We start from the raw sequence: 26,771 nt of genomic DNA on the forward strand, positions 1-26,771 counted from the left end.
ATTCTAATGATCTGGAACTTCGAATGGCGAAAAGATTACCTAATCACTGTAGTGTTTTTCAGGCTGAAATATTAGCAATAAGAGAGGTGGCGAATTGGCTGAGAAGTAATGTTCCAAAAAATGTGGGCATTAATATATACTCAGACAGTCAACCTGCAATAAAATCCTTGGACTCTGTGTTCCTCAACTCGAAAACGGCCATCGACTGCCGCAAATCTCTCAATGAGATGGCTGAGCAGTACAATATTCACCTAATATGGGTGCCTGGCCATAGGAACATACCGGGGAACTGCGAAGCGGATGAGTTGGCAAGGCTAGGGACTACCTTACATATTCCAGGGGAACTAGAATTTGTTGGTATGCCCCTAGCTACCTGTAAGCTCATGCTGCGTGAGAAGGCTGTTATGATGGCAAATGTTCGATGGGAGAATTGCAAGGGTTGTAACGACACCAAGCAAATATGGCCCCATTTCAACTTAAACCGCACACTAGATATGCTAATGTTCTCGAGACGTCAGATATCACTCCTGATATCTGCTATAACGGGTCGCTGCCTGATAGGCGATTTTGCAAAAACTATTGGCGCGAAGTATAATGACTATTGTATGAGCTGTCATGATGCGGAGGAAAAAGAGTCAATTAAACACCTCTTATGTGAGTGTCCTGCATTTTGTGTAAAGCGCAAGCAACTTTTAGGAGCATATAGCTTCAGATTACTGGCGGATCTGGAAAACGTTAACTTAAGCAGTCTGCTAATATTTTTGGAACAATCTGGTTGGTTCAACAAAGAAAAATAATCAAGAAGGTTCAGCGGTTAAAACTAGAAGTGCCCATATGTAATAGGTACTTTTAGTTAATGTGGTATCACAATGGACTGAATAGTCTAAGTGAGCCTGAATCTTAATCGGGCTGCCACCTTAACCTAACCTAACCTAACCTAGACTATTCACTTTGAATGCTTTGGCTTTCTATGCCTTGACCTATTGCTGAGTCATTTCACACATTTCGTTATCTCGCGGACCTCCGCCTAAAGGATGGTGTGCTATACCACAGTTGTCCACACTGATCGCAGACCAACGATGTCGATGAGAAAACTTTCGTTTCGTTTTCATTCTCAGCATGAGTGTGACAGTAACAGGCTGTGGCAAGAGAATGGAAAATTCTTTGGATTTTCCCGAGTAGATTAGTGTTGAACGTTTAACGTGGCGGACGTGTTTTCTATAGGGAAAATCACAACCTATCGTCTGTTTATGCAGAAGCAACGCGGTGCGGTGCGGAGTGGATCGATCAATCATCATCGTTCGTATGGACTTCGAAGATTTCGTTCTGCTATCACAAGAAATCCAAAAGGAAAGCACATTAATAACTGGCAACAGTGACGGTTATGTCTCTGGAGTAATAAATTGTGAGATATCGTTTCAAAACCTTGGCTATTCATTCGTTTTTTTTTTCTTTGATCATAAATAGTCAAAATATTTTGTGTATATATATAGTAGGTGTGCTATATATGTCTAGTGTCTTAAAAAAAAAAAACAAAAAGTTATATAAAAAAATAAAAATCCTCTCACCCCTTTGCTCTAGCAAAAGAGAAATAAAAATGAAAATTCAATACAAAATAAATTGTAAAAATTGGAAAATTTTCTTCTTCACTTCATACAAAGAATGAAACAAAAAAATTGTGAAAAAAAGTGGCGATCATTAAAATTAAAAAAAATGTATATACATCTATGGGAACATTAGCAAGTGGCTTCATAGGAGAAAAAATTCTAAGTTTAAACAAAAAGAAAATATGTTATGGACTCACCCATTTAATAAAAGCTAAATTTTTTTTTGGTATAATACAAAAATTCGCACAAAAAAAAAAGAGTGAAAGTGTTTTCTCTTGTGAGAATTTAGGCTTTTACCCATCATTTCCCTGTCTGCCCCTCTCTATTGTATTCTAAACAGAACAATAAAAAAAAAATAATATATACCACGAATTGTTTGGTATTGTTGTTGTTCTTCATTGTATCTCTCTGATTCAGAATTTGTGTTAATTATAAAAATTTCGAATAAGTTTTTCTTTTCTTTTGTTTTGTATGGTTGTTTGGATTTGTGGAAATAACAATGCGTATCGATTGAAGGAGCATCTTTAATTTATTTAAACATAAAAAAATCAGTTTTTAGTGCAAATAAACAAACGCAAGAAAAAAGGCGGAAAATTGTGTGAAACAATCCTAATAAATCTTATGTTCGGTTTTTTTTCTAAATTTTATTGTGAGTATGTATTTGTTTTTTTTTAAGAAACATCAATGGTTTTTGATTAAAAAAAAATTGTTGACATTAAAAATGGAGCCATGTAAACCATGTTCAATTTATATTGTGGAATCGAGAAAATAATTCTCGATTCCAATTTCAAGAAAAAGTATAAAGAATAATGATACTGAAGCAACACACAAAAAAAATCATGGAAATAGAAAATTGTTCATTTATATAATGAAATTATTTCATTACGACTATGAAGATGTTCGCAAATAAACGGAAAGAGTTCTCTCCTTCATTAAATTAAATTTAAATTCTAATAAATACCGAAAATTTTTCATAAAAACTATGATAAATGTATAGAAAAGAATTTGACCCTTTCACTACCGAATTAAACCTAAAGATACCCAGCAAAAAAAGCGTCGCCAAAAAAAATGATGAAAATGTTCTTTTTGGATCCGGAAGTGGTGCAAAATTGACGCAGAAGCGATGAATTTCACATGGGCTTGTTATAGGAAGGAAGTCCTCCATTTCAACAGTCGTTGCACTGAATTTGCATCACTTCTTTAGGTGTGAACCGAATTCAATGTTTTGGATGTAAATAAAAAAATTCTGTGATATTTTGACAAATAAATAATTTTTATAATTTTTTATAATTTTTAATGGATTCTAACGCTTGTCGGAAACGTTTGACCACAAATATTTCCAATAATTCACAATTTTTCCAGATTGGATTTAGCATTTTTGTCAACAAAATTTAAATGATTTGTACCATTTTAAGAATTCTTACTCTGTTTTTAACCTATTTGAAACAAAAAAAGTTAAAATTATCCATTAAAAGTATTAAAAAACCAAGTTATAAAAAATTGAATTAAAAGAACTTCCTGGGTAGTTAAAATAAAGAACATCATTGGGAGTTCATCTTCTGGAAGTGCTTTTAAAGTTGTGCCTTTGGAAGAACTTCCAAATTTTTTTGCTGGGTAGGTATTAAGTTCGAGTTTAGCCGCTAAAATCACAAATTTTTCACGATTACTTTTCTTTAATAATTCATTTTATGGAATGCAAACTTTTAGAAAATTTGCTTTAGACTATTCGCCATCAAGTTATAATAAAATTTGCAACAAAGATGTAAAGGGTGGTTAAAATTTCAAGGGCCGATGTTGATTTTGAATAAAACACAAACTATTTAGTAAATTATTGTAATTTTATTTTATTATGATATATTGGTATTACTCAATTATGTATGGAACAAAATATCGACCAAATGGGCCTTCATCCGATGGTCCAAATTTTAGATGACGCTGAGGCATAATGGAGGTTCTATGCCGTTAATGTGCCGAATTATCTCATCCTTTAGCTCTTGAATTGTTGCTGGCTTATCGACGTACACCTTTTCTTTCAAATAAACCCAAAGAAAAAAGTCCAACGGTGTCAAATCACATGATCTTGACATCGCCATTACTTGAGATAACACGGCCGTTGAATTTGTTGCGCAAAAGAGCCATTGTTTCGTTAGCTGTGTTGCAAGTGGCACCGTCCTGCTGAAACCACATATCGTCCACATTCATATCTTCCAATTCGGCCCATAAAAAGTTCGTTATCATCTCACGATAGCGAACACCATTCACAGTAACTGCCTGACCGGCCTCATTTTGGAAAAAATACGGCCCGATGATGCCGCCAGCCCATAAACCGCACCAAACAGTCACTCTTTGTGGGTGCATTGGTTTTTCGACAATCACTCTTGGATTCTCATTCGCCCAAATGCGGCAATTCTGTTTATTGACGAATCCACTGAGGTGAAAATGTGCCTCATCACTAAAGATGATTTTCTTCGAAAATTGATCATCCACTGTTGCCATTTCTTGGAACCATTTATCACGTTGTTGGATTGTGTATCTCTCCATGGTTCAAATTGAGTAAGTCTGAAATAGAGAAATGTCAAATAAAATTCGGAAAAAAACTTGGCATTTAGGTGTGGTTCACATTCAACATCGGCCCTTACAATTTAACCACCCTTTATAATTTGATGCCTTCCTTAACTGATTTAGTTTTCACTTTAGCAGCTAAACTCGAACCTAATACTCACCTTAATGTGAAAAACTTCAATTTTTTTCTTTTATACTTTTAATAACAACATTTAGAAAAAATTGTAAATTTAAAAAGCTATATGAATTTGTTCTGAAAACTTGATTCTTGAATTGTGATCAAATGGTCTTGCGAAACTAATGGTGATTTCGTTTGGGAAAAAAGTGTTGCATAGAAATGGTACAACATTTAATGGTGTTACCGAAACCCCTTGCAATGAAAACACCGTTTGCGTGTGAAAACGAACAAAAAAGGTGCAACACTGATATAAAAAAAAAAAACAAGTATATACGGCCGTAATTTCGGCCAGGCCGAATCTTATGTACCCTCCACCATGGATTGCGTAGAAACTTCTACGAAAGACTGTCATCCACAATCGAATTAATTGGGTTTATATATGGGCTATATATGATTATGGACTGATATGGATCACTTTTGGCATGTTTGTTAAATATAATATACTACCACCACGTACCAAATTTCACCCAGATCGGATGAATTTTGCTTCTCCAAAAGGCACCGGAGGTCAAATCTGGGGATCGGTTTATATGGGGGCTATATATAATTATGGACTGATGTGGACCACTTTTTGCATGGTTGTTAGAGATCATATCCTGACACCATGTACAAAATTTCAACCGGATCGGATGAAATTTGCTTCTCTTAGAGACTCCGCAAGCCAAATCGGGGGATCGGTTTATATGGGGGCTATATATAATTATGGACTGATGTGGACCACTTTTTGCATGGTTGTTAGAGATCATATCCAGACACCATGTACCAAATTTCAACCGGTTCGGATGAAATTTGCTTCTCTTAGAGGCTGCGCAAGCCAAATCTGGGGATCGGTTTATATGGGGGCTATATATAATTATGGACCGATGTGGACCAATTTTTGTATAGTTGTTAGAGATCATATACCAACACCATGTACCAAATTTCAGCCGGATCGGATGAAATTTGCTTCTCTTAGAGACTCCGCAAGCCAAATCGGGGGATCGGTTACATGGGGGTATATATAATTATTGACCGATGTGGACCACTTTTTGCATGGTTGTTAGAGATCGTATCCTGACACCATGTACCAAATTTCAGCCGGATAGGATGAAATTTGCTTCTTAGAGATCGTATCCTGACACCATGTACCAAATTTCAGCCGGATCGGATGAAATTTGCTTCTCTTAGACGCTCCGCAAGCCAAATCGGGGGATCGGTCTATATGGGGACTATATATAATTATTGACCGATATGGACCAATTTTTGCCTAGTTGTTAGAGACCATATACCAACACCATGTACCAAATTTCAGCCGGATCGGATGAAATTTGCTTCTCGTAGACGCTCCGCAAGCCAAATCGGTGGATCGGTCTATATGGGGACTATATATAATTATTGACCGATATGGACCAATTTTTGCATAGTTGTTAGAGACCATATACCAACACCATGTACCAAATTTCAGCCGGATCGGATGAAATTTGCTTCTTTTAGAAGCTCTGCAAGCCAAATTTGGGGGTCCATTTATATGGGGGCTATACGAAAAAGAGGACCGATATGGCCCATTTGCAATACCATCCGACCAACATCAATAACAACTACTTATGCCAAGTTTCAAGTCGATAGCTTATTTCGTTCGATAGTTAGCGTGATTTCAACAGACGGACGGACGGGCGGACATGCTCAGATCGACTCAGAATTTCACCACGACCCAGAATATATATACTTTATGGGGTCTTAGAGCAATATTTCGATGTGTTACAAACGGAATGACAAAGTTAATATACCCCCATTCTATGGTGGAGGGTATAAAAACAGTTGGCGGAAATATTTTGATTATTATTAGCAACTATTATTGGAATCTCGACTAACACGCAAATTTTTCTTGAACTAAGGGAAATTGTTAAAACTTTTGATTTTATATAGTTTTAATTATCTTACCTCTACTTCAGAGTACAAATTAATTACATCCTCAACAAAGTTTTTAACTCGCCGTTGGTCATTACACTTATGCTCTTGGATTACACTTATGCTCTTGCGATGGGTAACACCCCGTCAATCGAACGTGCACATTTTGGGTATGCTGCACTGAATTTTCCAATCGAAATTTCGATTTATGGGGGTAAGGTGTAAAATATGCAACATATTTTTTTACCAATCGAAATCACCATAAGTTTTGTTGCCTATAATATCTGACGAAAGAATCTGAAATAATTTCTGCTATAGTTTTTTATGAATGTTCATTTGCAAAAAACGTACCGTACACTAAAAAAAGTTTACTTGGATCCAAAAATGTTGACCTTAATTTAAGGATTTTGGTATTGATTCCGAGCCAAAGATGTGGCTTCTTTAAAATAAAGAAATTTTTAGCGACCTGAATGCGTGGCATAAAAGTAGAAAAGAAATAAAAAGGCACTGGTTTAGAATTTGAACCAAAATGTATGGGCTTTATTTAATAAATTATTGTTCGTCAAACAATATTTACCTTCGTAGAAGCGAGAGAGTCTCAAAAGAGAATGACAAAAAGCTTGGATGCCGAAAGGCGGGGGTTGATGACATTTGACGTTAGAAAATGTCCTTATTTTCGTACCGAAAGGCAGAAAAAGGCATAGACAAATCCTAACGGAGGGATTACACTTGAAAATGATTATATGACTGAACAAAGCTAAAAAAACGGCATTTGAACTTAAACATTGCCGCCCGCCTTGCAACATCCAGCCATGTTGCAAAATTTAAAAATAAGTTAAATAATATTTACATGTTACATAATGAAAGTATACAGGATGTACATTTCAGTTTACAAAAAAGAGCATTTTATTTTAGTTCAATTCTTTTTTTTTCTCTTGTTATGGTGTCCAATTCATGTTTCATTTTTTCCAAAACATATTATTTACAAATGTGCTCGTTAAGCACGCGATCGTAAATGGACTCGTCAAGCCCGATCGTTGTTATTAAAATTTTTTTTAAAAAATTTGACTCGGAAGAGCCGGGTGTCGAGGACTCGTAAAGTCAGAAGGCAGTTGAAGACTACCTTACACCCAAGTGTGATATGGGGTGGCGAAGCCACAAACAATTCTCCTGGAGGAACCCCAGAAGCCGTCGTGAACGGTTTTTTATTGGTTGCTGTTGCAACATTGTCGGCCAGAATGGCAGAATCAGTAGTCGTACTGATGGTATGTTCATCGGCAAGGGGTGCGATGCTAGAATTAATCTCCCGTTCCTCATCCAACATGGGGACGTCGTCCTCAGACTCTGGAAGGGTAGCAGCCATCTTTGCTATGTTTTCTATCTATGAAAATATAGAAAGATTTCGGAACGGAAAACCAAATTAACATAATGGTCAGGGTGACCAGAAACCGTAGGTCGCCTTACAACTTGTAGTCCGATCTATTGCGATTCGAACGCGGCCATCAACCCAAAGATTTTTCACGTAACAAAAACTAGGGAGGACGCGAGCATAACGCGACAGATAGACCTATGTTAACTCCCTAAAAGACAAGGATGTAATCCATTTGAACAAACGACGACCGTTAGTACCCGGATGAACATCGCGAATACGACATAATTTCCACGTAGTGGGGAGTAATAGTTCTCGTCGAGAATGTCGTGGACAAATCAAAAGTAGCATGTAAAGTTACCGCTTTCGTAGAAAAGCAGACAGTTTTGTAAATATAACCGTGATAAATAGCGTACTATAGGACAAGCTCAAACTCATGGCGTGTATTGCCCCTTGACCCAGGCGCATTACCCAAATTATGGTACCCCGTCAATACGTCGTCAACGTACATGCACCTCCGTAGGACGTATGCATAAAGAGGAAACTCATTCTCCGTGCCGTCAGCCAATGGTAAAATATGTCAAAGTCACTGTTTAATTAAATAAAAAGTCCTGGATAGTATTTGCAGAGAATATCGTAGTTGTATTCAATGATGAAAAATCTAGAACGGGTCAACATATATATGTCTGTATACATCTGTGTGATATCGCAATTGTATACGAATTTATACAACCTCCACCTCAAAACGAGGAGAAACAAGTCTGATTGTTGAGTCGGACCGACGTGTAAAAATGTCATTCAAGGCAGTGAAAACCAATCGAAGTTAAATTGTCTTCTCCTCATTCGTAGGCGTAACCTAAACTGGCCCCATATGGTATAACCATATATACCCCCGGACAAAGTCGTGGTGAATCGTCTTAATTCATGGTTTTCACAAGAAGAATGCCTCATTTCGAAGAAAGTGTGTCAGGCAACCCGTCCTTGATTTCTGATTTGTCCGGAGAAATAAGTTTTGAGATGAAGAGTATCTTCACTCAGAATCCCGTCGGTTTGTCTTTTCATAATTTTACCCGCAAAGCTTATCTGAATCAGATAAGAGAGGACGTCGGGGAAGCTCTTCTAGTTCCCAAAGTGCGGAGACGTGTCTCGTCAAGACTAGTTCCCTCGGAGAGGTCCACAGTAGTCGTGTAGACTGAAATATTCGAAGAAGGGATAGGACCCGTGACAACCCAGCCGCAGACTGTGTTTTGCGCTAGTAATGATCCCAAAATATTCGTTCTCGTACCGTCCAACAAAATTTTCGGATAAAGATCCGCGCCTAACAGAAGGTCAACAGGACGACAAACAAATAAATTGGGGTCAGCCAAACGTAGATTTGGCATGCTAGACACAATGTCACGATTTAGAGAAAAAGATGGCAGGTTGCCGGAAATGTTCGGGAGAACGTACGCTGTAGTCTCCAGTAGGAGCGACTCGTCTAGTGGGGTACCAATGCAAAGTGAACAAAGTTCTCTCGACGTGATCGAAACACTTTGATTCACACCAGAAATTGTAGCCGAAGTCGAAGACGTACTCAGTCCAAGTCGGTTCCGCAATCCTTCCGTAATAAAGGATGATTCCGAAGCGGGATCTATTAAGGCCCTAGCAGAATACGTGATACCCTGGTGAACGATATTCACCATTGCAGTCCCTAATAATACATTTCCAGTACGTGAAGTATGGAATACCTGTCTACTCGACGACCCAGAAACAATGCCAGTCGACGTAGAAGGTTGATCGGCATCCGGTGATGCCACTTCGGTATTTCGCGTAGCCGGTGCGGAAACGACCGGAGTAGTCCTAGGGCTATTCGACATATCACTATGCAAAAGAGTGTGGTGTCTTCTACCACATCTACCGCAATCATATGCGCTGGGACAATCATTTGTCACATGTCTGCGTGACAGACAATTCATACAACACTGATGGCGCTTAATCACATTCATCCTCTCAGGAACTGAAAGATTATGAAACCTAGAGCATGTTCTGAGGTGATGCTGTCGTCGACAGAGAACGCATAATCTGTCAGGAGAGGACTGGGAGGAACGAGGCGTACTTGTTGGGGGACGAGGTGCTTTCGCATTCGTGAAATGCGAACGAACTCTTTTGTTGGCCGGAGGCCTGGCGTCAATGCCGCGGATATCCCGAAGACATGTCAATGTCTGGATTCTTTCCGTGAGAAAGAAGTCCAAATCTGACCAAGAAGACAAAGCAGACTTTTCCTTAATACTCTGTTCCCAAAGTGTGACAGTACATTTCGGCAATCTTTGAAGGCATAAAAAGACGAGGATGGGATCCCAATCGTCAGTAGCCACATCGTAGATGGACATTGTCGAAATGCATGTCGAGATACCACGTTGTAACTTCTTCAGTCCTGAACTGGTCTCAGACTCCAAGACTGGCAAATCAAATAATAATTTGAGTTGGTGGTTCACCAGGAGGCGGGTATTATCATAAGTACCCTTTAGCGCCTTCCACGCAAGAGCGAAGCTTCTATGCGTGAGCGGAAATTTCGAAACCACATCGCGAGCTTCACCACTGGTTTTCTTGAGTAAATGACACAATTTTTCAATATCGCTAAGTCGGCTATTGTTAATATATACCGCTGTGAAGAAATCTCTAAATGTTGGCCAATTGAGAAAATCGCCGTCAAAAACATCTATATCACAAGGCGGTAGATTGAGACTATGGGAGGAACTATTGTCTCCCCTAGAGCTAACGGAAGAACTGTGTGAGTCATCGGACCTATGAGAAACATTCAAAAGAGATGTTTGGTCCTCCAACCGAGGCGATTTAGCAGAATGCTTAGATGGTGCACGTAGTGCATCCAATTTACCTTGAATTGACTCCATGACATTCAAGTAACAATTATAAGCCACATCATATTTGCCGTCAGCAGCAGCGGCTGCCTCGGTGGCGTTGCTCTGTGTGGAAACAAAGTCAAGACATTCGTCGAATAAGCCCTTAACCTTTTCCCACAATGACTTAGCCTCGGAACCATGACATTCTAGTCTATAGGCGGTGAGATCATTGTCTCGCAAACTGTGAAACTTCGCTTCAAATCGGACTATTGCGTCAGTTGCTCTTGTGAAGGCGGTAAGTGGTGTAGTAGTCATTATGAAAAAGTACTGGAAAATTTAAAGGGCGAAAAAATTGACACGTGATGTCCAAAACTCTCGAAAAGAGTATAAATCGATCCAAACGCTACTTCGATTTGTCGTCGAACAAATGAAAATGCAGTTTTTTCTCCAGTGTATGCGAAATGTGTATCGTCAACACACAATATTTTTCGCAGTGTACCGAAAGTACCACAAATGTGAACAAGGTAACGTAATTACCACAAAAACACAAAAAATGAGATAAGAAAATTTCTCACAGTGTACGGAGTACAACCAATTTTTTACAGTGTATCGTCGATACACCAATTTCCTCACAGTGTATTGGAAATACCAGCTAAAATTAGCTCTGTAAGGTAAATTATAAGTATTTCAACTTTTTGTAAAAATTGGCGAAAAATTTCTCCAAGTGTATGAAAACACGTAAAGTTTCTTCCAGTGTATCGTAAATACAAGAAACCCTTTTTCGCGTGGCGAAATATATGCAAAATCTTTATTTGGAAAATATTACAATATTTTCCCAGTGTACCCTGTGTTCCAAAAGATTTTTGCAAGTGTATCGTGAATACAAAAAATATTTTCAGTGTATCGTAGAATACAAAGAATAATGTTTGCGTGGCGAATTATCGAAAAAATTGAAAACTTTATATATTACGAGAGAGTTTCTCTCAGTGTATATATTATCCAAAATTTCTCCCAGTGTACGTAGATACACCAAATTTGTGCAAGTGTATCGTGAATATCACTTGCCAAATGGAAAAATTACAAGACAATGAAAAGTCGTGAACTTTAAATTGTAAAATGTCAACTTGACCGATTGTAGGGTGCACGGACTGTAAGATGCACACTACGAAACAGTAAGGTCCAACAACAACAATAATATAAAAATAAAAAAGTTTCGTGGAAACTCAAATATGTCAGTATTACGATAATATAATATATAATAAATACTGTTATTTTATTGTTTGTATCGACCGACCGTAGGGTACACTACCACGTAACACGAACGATAATAGTAAACGACCGATATCCGTAGGAATCAACAATAAATACTTTTCTCAATTGAACCTGCAAAAAATTATTTTTATAATTTCGCGCCGTAAGCGACCCACGCTAATAAACCAACGTGTATGCAGTTCGAACGTATGTTGGATGTAACACCTGTGTGCGTACGTGTGTATAGCAAGTTGAACGGCAACTGTATAACACTTTACTATTGATGCCTATTGGCAAACCAATGCTTACAACCAATGCAATTGTTTTTGTTTTTTCTATGCAGATCGAAGATCAAAAAACCAAAAGAAAAACACAACAATGTATACGCAAACAAATGACAAAATACAGCGAAAATTAAATGCAACTTTGACGTTGAATATTTGGATGAAAACAAAGTGGAATTAAACGCACTTTTCAACACTTTAATTAGAATGTAACCGGGTATTAAAGACCGACGGATAATTTAATTTTTTCTCGTAGAGATTTAATGTACAACCGATATAAAATACGAGTTGTAAAGCGACCGTAGGCGAGTGTTTATTTCTGTTTTTATTTATATTCACACCGAAGGATATGCTCACTTTTTAATTATCACTGAAAGTACATACCTTGGTTGTTGATAATATAATTATATTTATGTGCAATAAATTGAAAATGCCTCGTAGAGGATGGTGATCGTCGATCGTTTGTTGTTGTTGTTGATTGGCGTAGCCTTTGCCTTCGAAGAAGAAATAAAAAACACCGAATTAATACTTTCCAATAATTATTCGGCTCGAATGGACCAATGAATGCGTGGCATAAAAGTAGAAAAGAAATAAAAAGGCACTGGTTTAGAATTTGAACCAAAATGTATGGGCTTTATTTAATAAATTATTGTTCGTCAAACAATATTTACCTTCGTAGAAGCGAGAGAGTCTCAAAAGAGAATGACAAAAAGCTTGGATGCCGAAAGGCGGGGGTTGATGACATTTGACGTTAGAAAATGTCCTTATTTTCGTACCGAAAGGCAGAAAAAGGCATAGACAAATCCTAACGGAGGGATTACACTTGAAAATGATTATATGACTGAACAAAGCTAAAAAAACGGCATTTGAACTTAAACACGACCTATCTGGCTTTAAATCTAGAACCAAGAAAATTAAAATTAGGATACAGATCTTATTTACGAAATTTTCGTTCTATTTTTGCGGTTTATTAATAAAGGTACTCATGTACAAACAAATGCCAGTTCAAAAATCCAAATTATAACGGATACTTCAAAATAAAATTTTTTTCTTAATTCAAAAAAAAAAAAAAAAGAACTTTAAACCAAATCCTTAAAATAAGTTTTAGCCTATATTTGAAGCTTTTTTATCTTAAATCTAAAGTTTCAATATTTCAGTTAATTTAAGGACAATTTCTTTAAATCAAAAATATGTTTCTTTATTTTAAGGAAAATTAGCATTAGCTCAAAAACATGCGACTTTTAAGAAGGGAGGCAAATTTACAAAATTTGTATCCTACATTTAATGAAAAAAATGTTTGAAGCAAAGATTATAAACTTTATTTTAATTAATATTTCATAATTTTAATGGAATTTGTCCTTAATATTTTGTAAATTTCCTTTCCTAAAATGTAGGTTGCGTAATCTTTAATATCACGTAAATAGTTTTTTCAGTGTAAAAAAATGGTCTCATATACTAAAAACAAATAATATGTAATTATAATATGTATAGCTTCTTAAGGATATACCTATGAGGAAAATAATGTCAAAAAAGTAAATTTTGTGAATAAGCTGTTTTATAACCTCCATCTAATATTGTCATCGTAAGATTGGTCTCAGATTCCATAAACTACGTATGTATTCTTGGTCGCGGTGAAATTCTGAGTCGATCTAGCGATGTCCGTCTGCCTGCTGAAGTAACGATAAATGGGTCATATCGGACCACATTTAGGTATAGCGCCCATATAAACCGAATCACAGATTTGACTAATTAAGTTATCAAAGAACTAGGACGTATGTTTAGAGAGAATGAGGAAAAAGATTTTAGGTTAAGTTAGGTATGGTGGCATGCCGTTATTTTTAGGCCCACTTATGGCGTTTTCTTTTCTTGAAAAATATGTTAATTTCTTTTTTGGCTTTTTCGGGAATATTACCTTTTAGGTTCTTTTGCAAAAAAAAACCGGCAGCACTTCGAAAAAATAATGCCTCGCACAGTTGCAAATTAAGGGCATTTTTATTACTGCCGACAAGCAAGAGTGTTGCGATTGAATTAATGAAAATTGAATATTTTTCAATGTTTCCAGATATAACCTTGTCAACATTTTTTGATATTGACGGGACTTCTGAGAATCCCCACCACGTCAAAAACAATCGTATACGATATCCAAAACCGCCGTTTTAGATAAAGTTAGAACGATATATATATATATATATATATATATATATATATATATATATATATATATATATATATATATATATATATATATATATATATATATATATATATATATATATATATATATATATATATATATATATATATATATATATATATATATATATATATATATATATATATATATATATATATATATATATATATATATATATATATATATATATATATATATTCTGGGTCGTGGTGAAATTCTGAGTCGATCTAGCTATGACCGTCCGTCCACAAGTAGTTGTTATTGATGTAGGTCGGATAGTATTGCAAATGGGCCATATCGGTCCGCTTTTACGTATAGCCCCCACATATACGGACCCCCAGATTTAGCTTGCTGATCCTCTTGGAGGAGTAAATTTCATCCGATGCTGTTGAAATTTGGTGTGTGGTCTTAGTTTATGACCTCTAATACCCATGCAAAAATTGGTCCATATCGGTCCATAATTATATATAGCCTCCTTATAAACCGATCCCCAGATTTTGATTGCGGATCCTCTTGGAAGAGCAAATTTCATCCGATGCTTTTGAAATTTGGTACTTGTTGTTAGTATATGGTCTCTAACATTCATGCTACAATTGATCCAAATAGGTCCATAATTATAAATAGACCCCTTATAAACTGATCCCCAGATTTGACGTCCGGAGCCTCTTGGAGGAACAAATTTGGTCAGATTCGGTTAAAATTTCGTACGTTGTATTAGTATATGGTCCGTAACAACCATGCAGAAATGTATCCATATCGGTCCATAATTATAGATATCTCCCATATAAGCCAATTCCCAGATTTGAACCCTGGAGCGTCATGGAAGAGCAAAATTCAACCGATCCGGTTGAAATTTGGTACGTGGTGTTAGTATATACCATAAAAAATTAGTCCATATCGGTTCATAATTATATATAGCCCCCATATAAACCGATCCCCAGATTTGACCTCCGCAGCCTCTTGGAGGAGCAAAATTCATCCGATCCGGTTAAAATGCTAGTATATGGTATATAATAACTATGCAAAAATTGGCCCATATCGGTCCATAATTATACATAGCCACCATATAAACCGATCCCCTGATTTGACTTCGAGAGCCTCTTAGAAGAGCAAATTTCTTGGAGGCGCAAATTTCATCCGAATCGGTTGAAGTTTGGTACGTTGTGTTAGTTTATGGTCGCTAACAACTATTCCAAACGTGGTCCATAGTTATGTATAGCGCCCAGATAAACCGATCCCCAGATTTTACTTCTTCCTAGATAAGCAAATTTCATTTGATCTTGCTAAAATCTGGTACATCAATCACACAAAAATTGGACCATATAGGTTCGTAATTGTATATAGCCCCCATATAAACTGATATTTCACTTCAGCCTCTCTCGACTGTGGATGACAGTCTTTAGTAGAAGTACCTACGCAATCCATGGGGGAGGGTACATACACTGTTAGAAAAATATGTTTTTCATATGTTCCGATATAAACAAAATGTGTTTCGGGCACAATTTTTAAACACAATATATTTAAGTGCAAACATGTAATGTTCCTAAACTAACACTAAATGTTTGGGACACATATGTTAATATGTTAGAATATATTATGTTTGGGGCATGAATGTTTCATAAAAATAATATGTGTGAATGTAAACATATATAAATTTACAAATTTCGAGTAAACATATATATGTTGTGATATTTTATTCAGAGAGCGACAGAGAGAGAGAGAGAGAGAGAGAGAGAGAGAGAGAGTATAGAGAAAGAAATAGAGATGGAAACCGGGAGGGTTGACGAAAGATATCAACATAACACAGCGAGAGAATCAAAAGAGAGCAATTTCTGTGAAACTGCTTGTATGTTGTTTCGGAAAGTCTAAATATTATTTAATTTGAATACACGTGTAAAGAGAATAGACATTCGGAAGCGGGCATTAAGTTCGAGTTTTGCTAAAAAATTGAAAAAGGTTATTTTCTTTAAAATGAATTATTAAAGAAAAGTAAAAGGCAAAACAGGGTCATTTTAGAACGATAATGTCAACTTAATACCGGCCTTAAGGGTAAAAATGAAATTAAGTACAAAACACGATAAGTTTTAAATGCATTTAAAATGGTGTTAAATGCTAGTAAAAAACTGTTCACGGCTAACTAAATTTATGTGTATATTATAAAATTATTTATGTATGTTTTTATCTTCTTTTTATGTATCTTCTTTTGCTAGAGTTTTTGAATTCCTTCCAACATTTCAAGCTTTTATACCAAAAACAGTTTTTTGCTACAAAATTGTTATTTTTGCAATAAAAAAAAATTATCCAAAAGCTCAGTCCATTTCGTTTATATCAAGCACAGTTCTTTTCTGACTGTAAATCTTTAATAACACACATTTCGAAGTTTCATTGTAAAAATTTCATTTAATAATATAAAAATATAAATACAAAAATTAAAAAAAAAACAAGTATACACAGCAGTAAGTTCGGCCGGGCCGAATCTTAAATACCCACCACCATGAAGCAAATATTAGGGTTTCCTTTGAAATTTCAGGAGGGCTTGAGGACTTGAGGACACTTCCCGAAGATAAATTTACAGATTTCACCTATGAGGACTATATCAGATGCTGAATTTATAAGAACAATTTTTGTTTGAGTTTTAGAGGAATCATTAACATCTCTTGTAAGTGTGCAAGAAAATAATAAAATAACGTCTTGATTTGAAATCTTAAATCTGTAGATTTTCACCCGGGAAGTAAAATCTGGAAATTTTACATTGAGTTTCAAGCAATTTTCATGATCAGTGCGCCTTCTACACCCTCAAGAAGTGAAGTTGGTCTATATGGAGGCATTAGCAAATGGACCGATAAAAACTTAATCCGATACACGTTTTTGTGAGCCTAAAATACCAGAATATTTACAATTTCAGGCAAATCAGATAAAAACTACGGTTTCTAGAAATCCAAGGAGTCAAATCGGGAGATCGTTCCTATGGGGGCTATACTAAAATATGGACCGATACTCACCATTTTCGGCACACCTTTTTATGGTCCTAAAATACCTCTAGATTTCCAATTTCAGACAAATTGGATAAAAACTACGGTTTCTATAAGCCCAAGACCCCAAATCGGGAGGCCGTTTTATATGGGGGCTATACCAAAACATGGACCGATACTCACAATTTTTGGCACGCGTATTTGTGGTCCTACAATACCTCTAGATTTCCAATTTCAGGTAAATTGAATAAAAACTGCGGTTTCTATATGCCCAAGAAGTAAAATCGGGAGATCGGTCTATATGGGGGCTATACCAAAATATGGACCGATACTCACTATTTTTGGCACATGTATTTGTGGTCCTACAATACCTCTAGATTTCCATTTTCAGGTAAATTTAATAAAAACTGCGGTTTCTATAAGCCCAAGAAGTAAAATCGGGAGATCGGTCTATATGGGGGCTATACCAAAACATGGACCGATACTCACCATTTTCGGCACACCTCTTTATGGTCCTAAAATACCTCAAGATTTCCAATTTCAGACAAATTGGATAAAAACTACGGTTTCTATAAGCCCAAGACCCCAAATCGGGAGGCCGTTTTATATGGGGGCTATACCAAAACATGGACCGATACTCACAATTTTTGGCACGCGTATTTGTGGTACTACAATACCTCTAGATTTCCAATTTCAGGCAAATTGGATAAAAACTACGATTTCTATAAGCCCAAGACCCCAAATCGGGAGGTCGGTTTATATGGGGACTATATCAAAACCTGGACCGATATAGCCCATCTTCGAACTTGACCTGCCTGCAGACAAAAGATGAGTTTGTGCAAAATTTCAGCACCATTGCTTCATTATTGAAGACTGTAGCGTGATTACAACAGACAGACAGACAGACGGACAGACGGACATCGTTATATCGTCTTAGAATTTCTCCCTGATCAAGAATATATATACTTTATATAGTCGGAAATCGATATTTCGATGTGTTACAAACGGAATGACAAACTTATTATACCCCCGTCACCATTCTATGGTGGTGGGTATAAAAATTGGTGTTCGGTCGGAGTAGGGATTGAACCCAGGACCTTTTGCATGCAAGGCGGACATTCTAACCACTGCTCCACGTGGCCAACAAATATATGTTTTTGTTGAATAATGTTTTGTTTGCATCGGCTCGTGGGCGCTGCAAACTATGCTATATAAATGTAACTTATAACGATATTTGTCTATTGGTAACTATAACAGCTACGTAGCCCAGTGGTAGTGTGTTGGCTTACAAATTGCATGGTTCCCGGTTCGATTCTCAGTCCAGGCGAAAGGTAAAATTATAAAATTGAATAATTTCTTCAACATTATTTGTATTACAGAAAAAGGTGCCAAGAACTAAAAAAAATCGTGGAAGTGAAAATTATGTGAGGGAATGAGCACAATCTTCTTTGGGGAAAATTCTTCCAAGCATATAATATTTTTGGGCTCAAAATGCTTCACAACATATATGTTCACATAAAACAAACATATTAATGTTTCGGCAGTATCCACAGGAAGCACATCTCCTGCAAAATATGTTTGGAACATATGTTAGAGAAGCGATTTTTTCTGAGGGTGTAAGATTCGGCCTGGCCGAACTTACAGCCGTATATTCCTCGTTCCTATTAGTGTAGTGAGTTTCAAATTACGACGGAGCAAACACCTACCTATGCCTCTGAAATATAGTGAACACTTTTTTACTTAATGTAATGACGTCAATTTTGACATTGTTTTGTTTATGTTAGATGGGTGTTACAATTCTATTAGACAATGGTATTATTCCGTTCTCACCGATTCTAAATGGATGGAAATATTTATATTATTGACTGTAATTTTTGACCATTTGGTCAGAGTTCTGCCTCATTTTTAATGTTTCCCTTAGCACATAGCACATGTATTTGAGAATTTTCCATTTTGGGAAATTGCTTCATATATTTTTCATTGGACGTAAAAAAACGCTAACATATAATATTTTGTAAGTTTACACATTCTTCAAAGTAAATATTTAAGTTTGAGGTGTCAATCTGAAGGTTGTTTATTTTTTGAGTTCAGAAAAAACAAGTACACATTGAGAATAGACATGATTGCGATGATTAAATATATCGGAGGGCATATTTACGAGTAGCATGAATGAAACGAAGATCCAAGTTTGCCAGGCCTTGATCTCACATTTCCAAATCAGAAAAGGATTAATCGGAAAGGAAGCCGTGAAATATATGTTTTTTTTTAACATTCCCAGCAAAACAGAGCTTCCAAAAGTCAAAAGTAGTGGAAACTTGGATCATCTCCAATAAATTTTACATGGTCCTGTCATAGGACGGAAGTACCCCATTTTTAGATCTTTAGCATTCTTTTAGAAGTTGTGCCTTGGTAGTTCATTTGGATGAAGAAATTAACAAAAAAAAAAACTAAAAAAAAAAACAATTTCCCTTTTTTTCGTTACACTTTTATTTTCTTATTATTTAATTTTTACAAATTGAAAAACTTCATTTGGATGAAGAAATTAAAAAAAAAAAACTAAAAAAATCCAATTTCCCTTTTTTTCGTTACACTTTTATTTTCTTATTATTTAATTTTTACAAATTGAAAAACTTCTTGGCTTCCACAGGGGGTTGAACCTGGGTCTGTTGGCACCATAACAGAACGCCTTAGCACACTCTGCCACAAACGCCATTGAACACGATGCATCAAAACGTCTATTCAAATGTTTGTGATATTAACCTAATATGACACCATGGCATGGTATTCTAACTACTTCCTGAGATGTTCTTTATTATTATGAATGAACAAATAAAGAACGCTGGTTCAAATCTCATCAGCGGCAATTTGTTTATTAAAAAATATAAAAAATATTTGTTAATGTTGTACATCGTTTTTATTTTATATTTTTTCGGCATATATTTTTGTAGAAATATATTTTTTCCATTAAAAATCAACAAACAATTAAAAATTATCGTAATTTACAAAACCTCAAATCCAAGCGTAGTTTTTATTGTTTTTTTATTGATTTCTTTTTTTGCGAAATTTAATTGTCCAAAACTTCAAATTTTCACTTAAAACTGTCTAATTCCATACTATCTAAGACTTGTCCAAAAGGACTGCATCGGAAGTGAAAAAAATCGATAGGGGATCCCGGTATGAGCTTTAAAACAAATGTTTTTGGACTTGTCCAAAAAAAAGAAATGTTTGTGTAACCACTTTCAATATTTTTTGCTGGGAATTATTTCTCCACCCATGGCCAGGGTTGCCAGCAATGGATATATTCTCCAAATTGTGGATTTTTCGTGTATAAGGAGTACAGGTGTGCATGTGGCTAACATTATATTCACGCACACTCATGAAATGAAAATTTTACTCATGCACGTAAATTTTTTAATTACTCATACTCAAGAGTCATACTCACGATCAGAAGAAGGTACTAACACATAGTAATGTTATGACTCATAAAAATCTGAAGACTCACATACATTCTCGTGAGCCACGAAATATATCGTGACTCAACATTGAGTCGTATCTTATATTTTGCGAGTGCGTAGATGCGAATAACAATTGGAAAACATTCCCAATTAAATGCAGTGAAACAACTTAAATTTGGAAACTTTGTCCGTGGGACGTTTGCTATATTATCACATTAAAATTAACATCTCATATGTGGACACCTTCTAAACTTGGATAACCGTGTGAGTCCACTGTTTCACTGTATATGATTAGTGAACCTGGTTGAAAAAGTGAAATTAATTAAATCGACGGCTATGCAATGGTTTGCATGGCCACCTTGTATAAAAAGGGTCATGGGTTCAATCCCAGTTTGGACCCAAAATCGAAAATTATTTTTCTTAATAAAAGTACACGCAAAAAGTTTGGAAAACGTGTACCGAAAACGTTTTTCTTTTGTTAGAGTTTTTAGAATCTCTTCGAAAAATTTGAACTTTTATCACCAAAAATTTCATTTGTTACAACAAATTTTATTTTTTCAATAAAAAAATAATTTTTGAACCAAAAATGCAGTCCATTTCGTTTATATCAAGCACTATTCTTTTGTGACTTTAAGTCTTTAATAAGACACGTCTTACAGTTTCATACTAAAAATTTTATATAATACAAAAATTTTATATAATATTGTTTGTATTGTTTAAACATATTATGTTTCACCTTAGGGCATACGCTGGTAGGAACAAATTTTAATGAAATTTTCTTTGTGTAGATACATTTTTAAGGCGCCAGGTTACTTCCATTATTTTACTTCCAGCATACCCTCTAGGTCTTTCTTTCTAAACACATATATGTTTATAGGTTATTTCTAAATTAATATATGTTTTCATCTAAGCATATTATACTTACAAACATTTTATGTCCCAAACATAATATGTTATAACATATTAACATATATGTCCCAAACATGTTATGGTACTCTAAAAATATTGTGTTAAACATTTCAGTTCCAAACATATAATTTTTACACCCAAACATATGAAAAACAGCATTTTTCGTCCGTGTAGTATGTAATGTTGAACATCTTTTCGGAATCTTCCGAACATATCTGGAATATATGTAAAACAAGTATATACGGCCATAAGTTCGGCCAGGCCGAATCTTATGTACCCTCCACCATGGATTGCGTAGAAACTTCTACGAAAGACTGTCATCCACATTCGAAATACTTGGGTTGTGGTATCTTAAAACTTTTTAACATCGTTTTCTAAATTGTGAGTTAGTCCATACGTGGTATATATTAGACAAAAAAATTATGTATAGTTAAGTCTACAAAAAATTACGAATCGATATGGACTTTTTGCACGGTACGTACACCCTCAAAAAAAATCGCTTCTCTAACATATGTTCCAAACATATTTTGCAGGAAGCACATATATTATTGGATACTGCCGAAACATTAATATGTTTGTTTTATGTGAGCATATTATATGTTTGGAAGCATTTTGAATCCACAAATAGTATATGCTTGGAAGAATTCCTCAAAGAAGATTGTGCCCATTTCCTCAGATAATTTTCACTTCCACGAAATTTTTGAGTTCTTCACATCTTTTTCTGTAATACAAATATGCTGTTTTTTTCAAATGTCTATTCTCTTGGTTCCGAATGTCTATTCTCTCTATTCCGAATACTCATTCTAATATTCAAATTAAATAATATTCAGACTTAAGCATATCAAAGTTTTATATTGATATCTTTTTATTCAACCCTCCCGGTTTCCATCTCTATTTCTTTCTCTATACTAATTCTCTCTCTCTGTCGCTCTCTGAATAAAGTATCACAACATATATATGTTTACTCGAAATTTGTAAATTTATATATGTATACATTCACACATATTATTTTTATGAAACATTCATGCCCCAAACATAATATATTCTAACATATTAACATATGTGTCCCAAACATTTTGTGTTAGTTTAGGAACATTACATGTTTGCACTTAAATATATTGTGTTTAAAAATTGTGCCGGAAACACATTTTGTTTATATCGGAACATATGAAAAACATATTTTTCTAACAGTGTAGAGATCCAGAATTGAAATATGGGTCTTATATGGGGGCTATATACAATTATGAACTGGATATGGACCAATTTTTGTGTGATTGGAAATCGATTTATCTGAGGGATATATATAACTATAGACCGATATGAACCTAGTTAGGCATGGTTGTTAATGACCATATACTAGCACAATGTACCAAATTTCAACTCACTCGGTGAAATTTGCTCCTCCAAGAGGCTCCAAAACCAAATCTCGGGATCGGTTTATATGGGGCTATATATGATTATGGACTGATATGGACCAATTTCAAGCAGATCGGATGAATTTTGCTTCTCCAAAAGGAGGTCAAATCTGGGGATCGGTTTATATGGGAGCTATATATAATTATGGGCTGATAAGAACCAATTCCTGCATGGTTGTTGGATACCATATACATCACGTACCAAATTTCAACCGAATGGGAAGAATTTTGCTCTTCCAAGGGGCTCTGGAGGTCATATATAATTATGGACCGATTTAAACCAATTTTTGCATGGGAGTTTGAGGCCATATATTAACACCACGTACAAAATTTCAACTGAATCAGATGAATTTTGGTCTTCCAAGAGGCTCCGGAGGTCAAATCTGGTGATCGGTTTATATGGGGGCTATATATAACTATGGGCCGATGTGGACCAATTTTTGCATGGTTGTTAGAGCCCATATACTATCACCATGTACCAAATTTCAGCCGGATCGGATGAAATTTGCTTCTCTTAGAGGCCTCGCAAGCCAAATTTGGGGGTCCGTTTATATGGGGGCTATACGTAAAAGTGGACCGATAAGGCCCATTAGCAATACCATCCGACCTACATCAATAACAACTACTTGTGCCAAGTTTCAAGTCGATAGCTTGTTTCGTTCGGAAGTTAGCGTGATTTCAACAGACAGACTGACGGACGGACGGACATGCTCAGATCGACTCAGAATTTCACCGCGACCCAGAATATATATACTTTATGGGGTCTTAGAGCAATATTTCGATGTGTTACAAACGGAATGACAAAGTTAATATACCCCCCAGCCTATGGTGGAGGGTATAAAAAACACTTTTTGGTATTAGCTCGAAGCAGGGATCGAACTCGCGACCCTTGGTATGCAAGGCGGACGTACGAAATCAACTTACTTTCTAAAAATTTTATTTCTATTGAAAATTTTCTCAAAATTTTATTTCTATAGAAAACATTCTCAAAATTTTATTTCTATCGAAAACATTCTCAAAATTTTATTTCTATAAAAAATTTTCGCAAAATTTTATTTTTATAGAAATTTTTCTCAAAATTGTAATTCTATTGGAAATTTTCTCAATATGTTATTTCTATAGAAAATTTTGTCGATTTTCTATAAAAATGAAATACTGAGAAAATTTTCTATAAAAATAAAACTTTTTTTAAATTTGGTAGATTTTTTGTAAAATTTCTTTTCATACCCACGGCCATAGAATGGTGACGGGAGTATAATAAGTTTGTCATTCCGTTTGTAACACATCAAAATATCGATTTCCGACTATATAAAGTATATATATTCTTGATCAGGGAGAAATTCTAAGACAATATAAGCATGTCCGTCTGTCTGTCTGTCTGTCTGTTGTAATCACGCTACAGTCTTCAATAATGAAGCAATCGTGCTGAAATTTTGCACAAACTCGTTTTTTGTCTGCAGGCAGGTCAAGTTCGAAGATGGGATATATCGGTCGAGGTTTTGATATAGTCCCCATATAAACGGACCTCCCGATTTGGGGTCTTGGGCTTATAGAAACCGTAGTTTTCATTCAATTTGCCTGAAATTTGAAATCTAAGAAGTGAATAATAAAGAGGTGTGCCAAAAATGGTGAGTATCGGCCCATGTTTTGGTATAGCCCTCATATAGACCGATCTCCCAATTTTAATTCTTGGGCTTGTAGAAACCGTAGTTTTTATCCAATTTGCCAGAAATTGGAAATCTATAGGTATTTTAATGTTTGTTCATGTCAATGTTTTAGTATAGCCCCCATATAGACCGATCTCCCGATTTTACTTTTTTGGCTTGTAGAAACCATAGTTGTTGTCCAATTTGCCTGAAATTAAAAATTAGGACTTTTTTAGGACTATAAATAGGTGTGCAAGAGATGGTTTTAATGCTTGACATACTAAAAACCGTATTTATTATCCAATTTGTCTGAAATATGAAATCTAGAAGTATTTTAGGACCATAAAGAGGTGTGACGAAAATGGTGAGTGTCGATCCAGGTTTTAGTATAGCCCCCTTAAGACCGATCGCCCGATTTAACTTCTGGGGTTTATAGAAGTTTTTATCCGATTTGCCTGAAATTGTAAATATACTGGTATTTTAGACTCACAAAACGTGTACAAGATTTAGTTTTTATCGGTCCATTTGATAAGGCCTCCATATAGACCGATTTCACTTTTTGGGGGTATAGAAGGCGAACTGATCTTCAAAATTACTTGAAACTGAATGTAAAATTTGCAGATTTTACTTCTCGCAATCATTTAAATAATGGTGTTGAAAATCAACAGATTTAAGATTTCAAATCAAGGCGTTATTTCATCATTTTCTTGAACACTTACAAGAGATGTTAATGATTCCCCTAGAACTCAAACAAAAATTGTTCTTATAAATCCAGAATCTGATATAGTCGTCATAGGTAAAATCTTTAAATTTATCTTGGGGAAGTGTAAAGATTGAACTGCTCTGCTTGGGAGAATATCTGTCATCAAACCCACCTGAAATTTTAAAAGAAACTATAACATTTGATTCATGGTGGTGGGTATTTAAGATTCGGCCCGGTCGAACTTACTGCTGTATATACTTGTTCTTTCTAAAATATTTCTATAGAAGAGTTTTCTCAAAATTTTATTTATATAGAAAATTTTCTCAAGAAATCTATAAAGAATTTTCTCAAATTTTTACTTCTATAGAAAATTGATAAAATGTTCAAAAATAAATAAAATTTTAAGAAATTAGAAATAAAATATTTCTATAGAATATTTTTTCAAAATTTTATTTATATAGAACATTTTCTCAAAATTTTACTTATATAGAAAAATTTTCTCAAAATTTTACTTATATAGAAAATATTTTGAAAATTTTATTTCTATAGAACATTTTCTCAAAACTTTACTTATATAGAACATTTTCTCAAAATTTTACTTATATGGAAAATTTTCTGAAAATTTTATTTCTATAGAAAATTTTCTCAAAATTTTATTTCTATATTTATTTCTATAAATTTAAGTACTTCTTAGTTTGAAAGGAATATTTTGCAAAATCTATAAAAACATCAAAAATTATACTAATCTACCAAACAGTAAAAAATCTACAATTTTTGGTAGAATTCCGCCAACTGTGGCAACCGTGGTTAGTTAGAATGCATTACAAATCATAAACAATTATAAAAATTATTTATCACATAATTTTTTAATTCACATGCAAAACACTGAATTCGAATCACACCTTAAGAAGTGATGCAAATTCAATGCAACATCTGTTGATATGGTGGACATCCGTCGTATGACAAGTCCATGTTAAATTCATCGTTTCCGCGTCAATTTGGCACCACTTCCGGATTCAAGAAAGAACATTTTCACCACTTTTTTTGGCGGAGCTTTTTTGCTGGAAAAAATAATAAAAGCGTTTTATAACATAAACAAGTAAGGAAAGGCGGGGCCGACTATATTATACCATGCACCACCTTGTAGATCTATATTTTCGATACCATATCACATCCGTCAAATGTGTTGGGTGCTATATATAAAGGTTTGTCCCAAATACATACATTTAAATATCACTCGATCTGGACAGAATTTGATAGACTTCTACAAAATCTATAGACTCAAAATTTAAGTCGGCTAATGCACTAGGGTGGAACACAATGTTAGTAAAAACAAGTGTATACGGCCGCAAGTTCGGCCAGGCCGAATCTTATGTACCCACCACCATGGAATGCGTAGAAACTTCTACGAAAGACTGTCATCCACAATCGAATTACTTGGGTTGTGGTATCTTAAAACTTCTTAACATCGTTTTCTAAATTGTGATTTAGTCCATACA

At 35.1% G+C, this 26,771-nt stretch overlaps 2 protein-coding genes across 2 annotated transcripts in view; one reads left to right on the forward strand and one right to left on the reverse strand.

Moving 5' to 3' along the window:
* Positions 1-1,184: 1,184 nt before the first annotated feature.
* The window catches only part of LOC142222202 (uncharacterized), a 57,527-nt gene continuing 31,940 nt past the window's right edge, over positions 1,185-26,771 (forward strand). Inside the window, exon 1 of the mRNA XM_075292217.1 lies at positions 1,185-1,405. The gene's annotated coding sequence lies outside the window, so the exon portion shown is untranslated. The remainder of the gene's footprint in view (positions 1,406-26,771) is intronic.
* Positions 7,259-12,848, reverse strand: LOC142233374 (uncharacterized). Its single transcript, XM_075304273.1, has 3 exons — positions 12,650-12,848; positions 12,363-12,472; positions 7,259-7,615 (listed from the first exon to the last, which is right to left on the reverse strand). The coding sequence occupies exon 3, from the start codon at positions 7,595-7,597 to the stop codon at positions 7,259-7,261; it is 339 nt and encodes a 112-aa protein (XP_075160388.1). The 5' UTR covers positions 7,598-7,615; positions 12,363-12,472; positions 12,650-12,848.

This window comes from Haematobia irritans, chromosome 1 (genome assembly GCF_050003625.1).
Source record: "Haematobia irritans isolate KBUSLIRL chromosome 1, ASM5000362v1, whole genome shotgun sequence".
NCBI classification, from domain to species: domain Eukaryota; kingdom Metazoa; phylum Arthropoda; class Insecta; order Diptera; family Muscidae; genus Haematobia; species Haematobia irritans.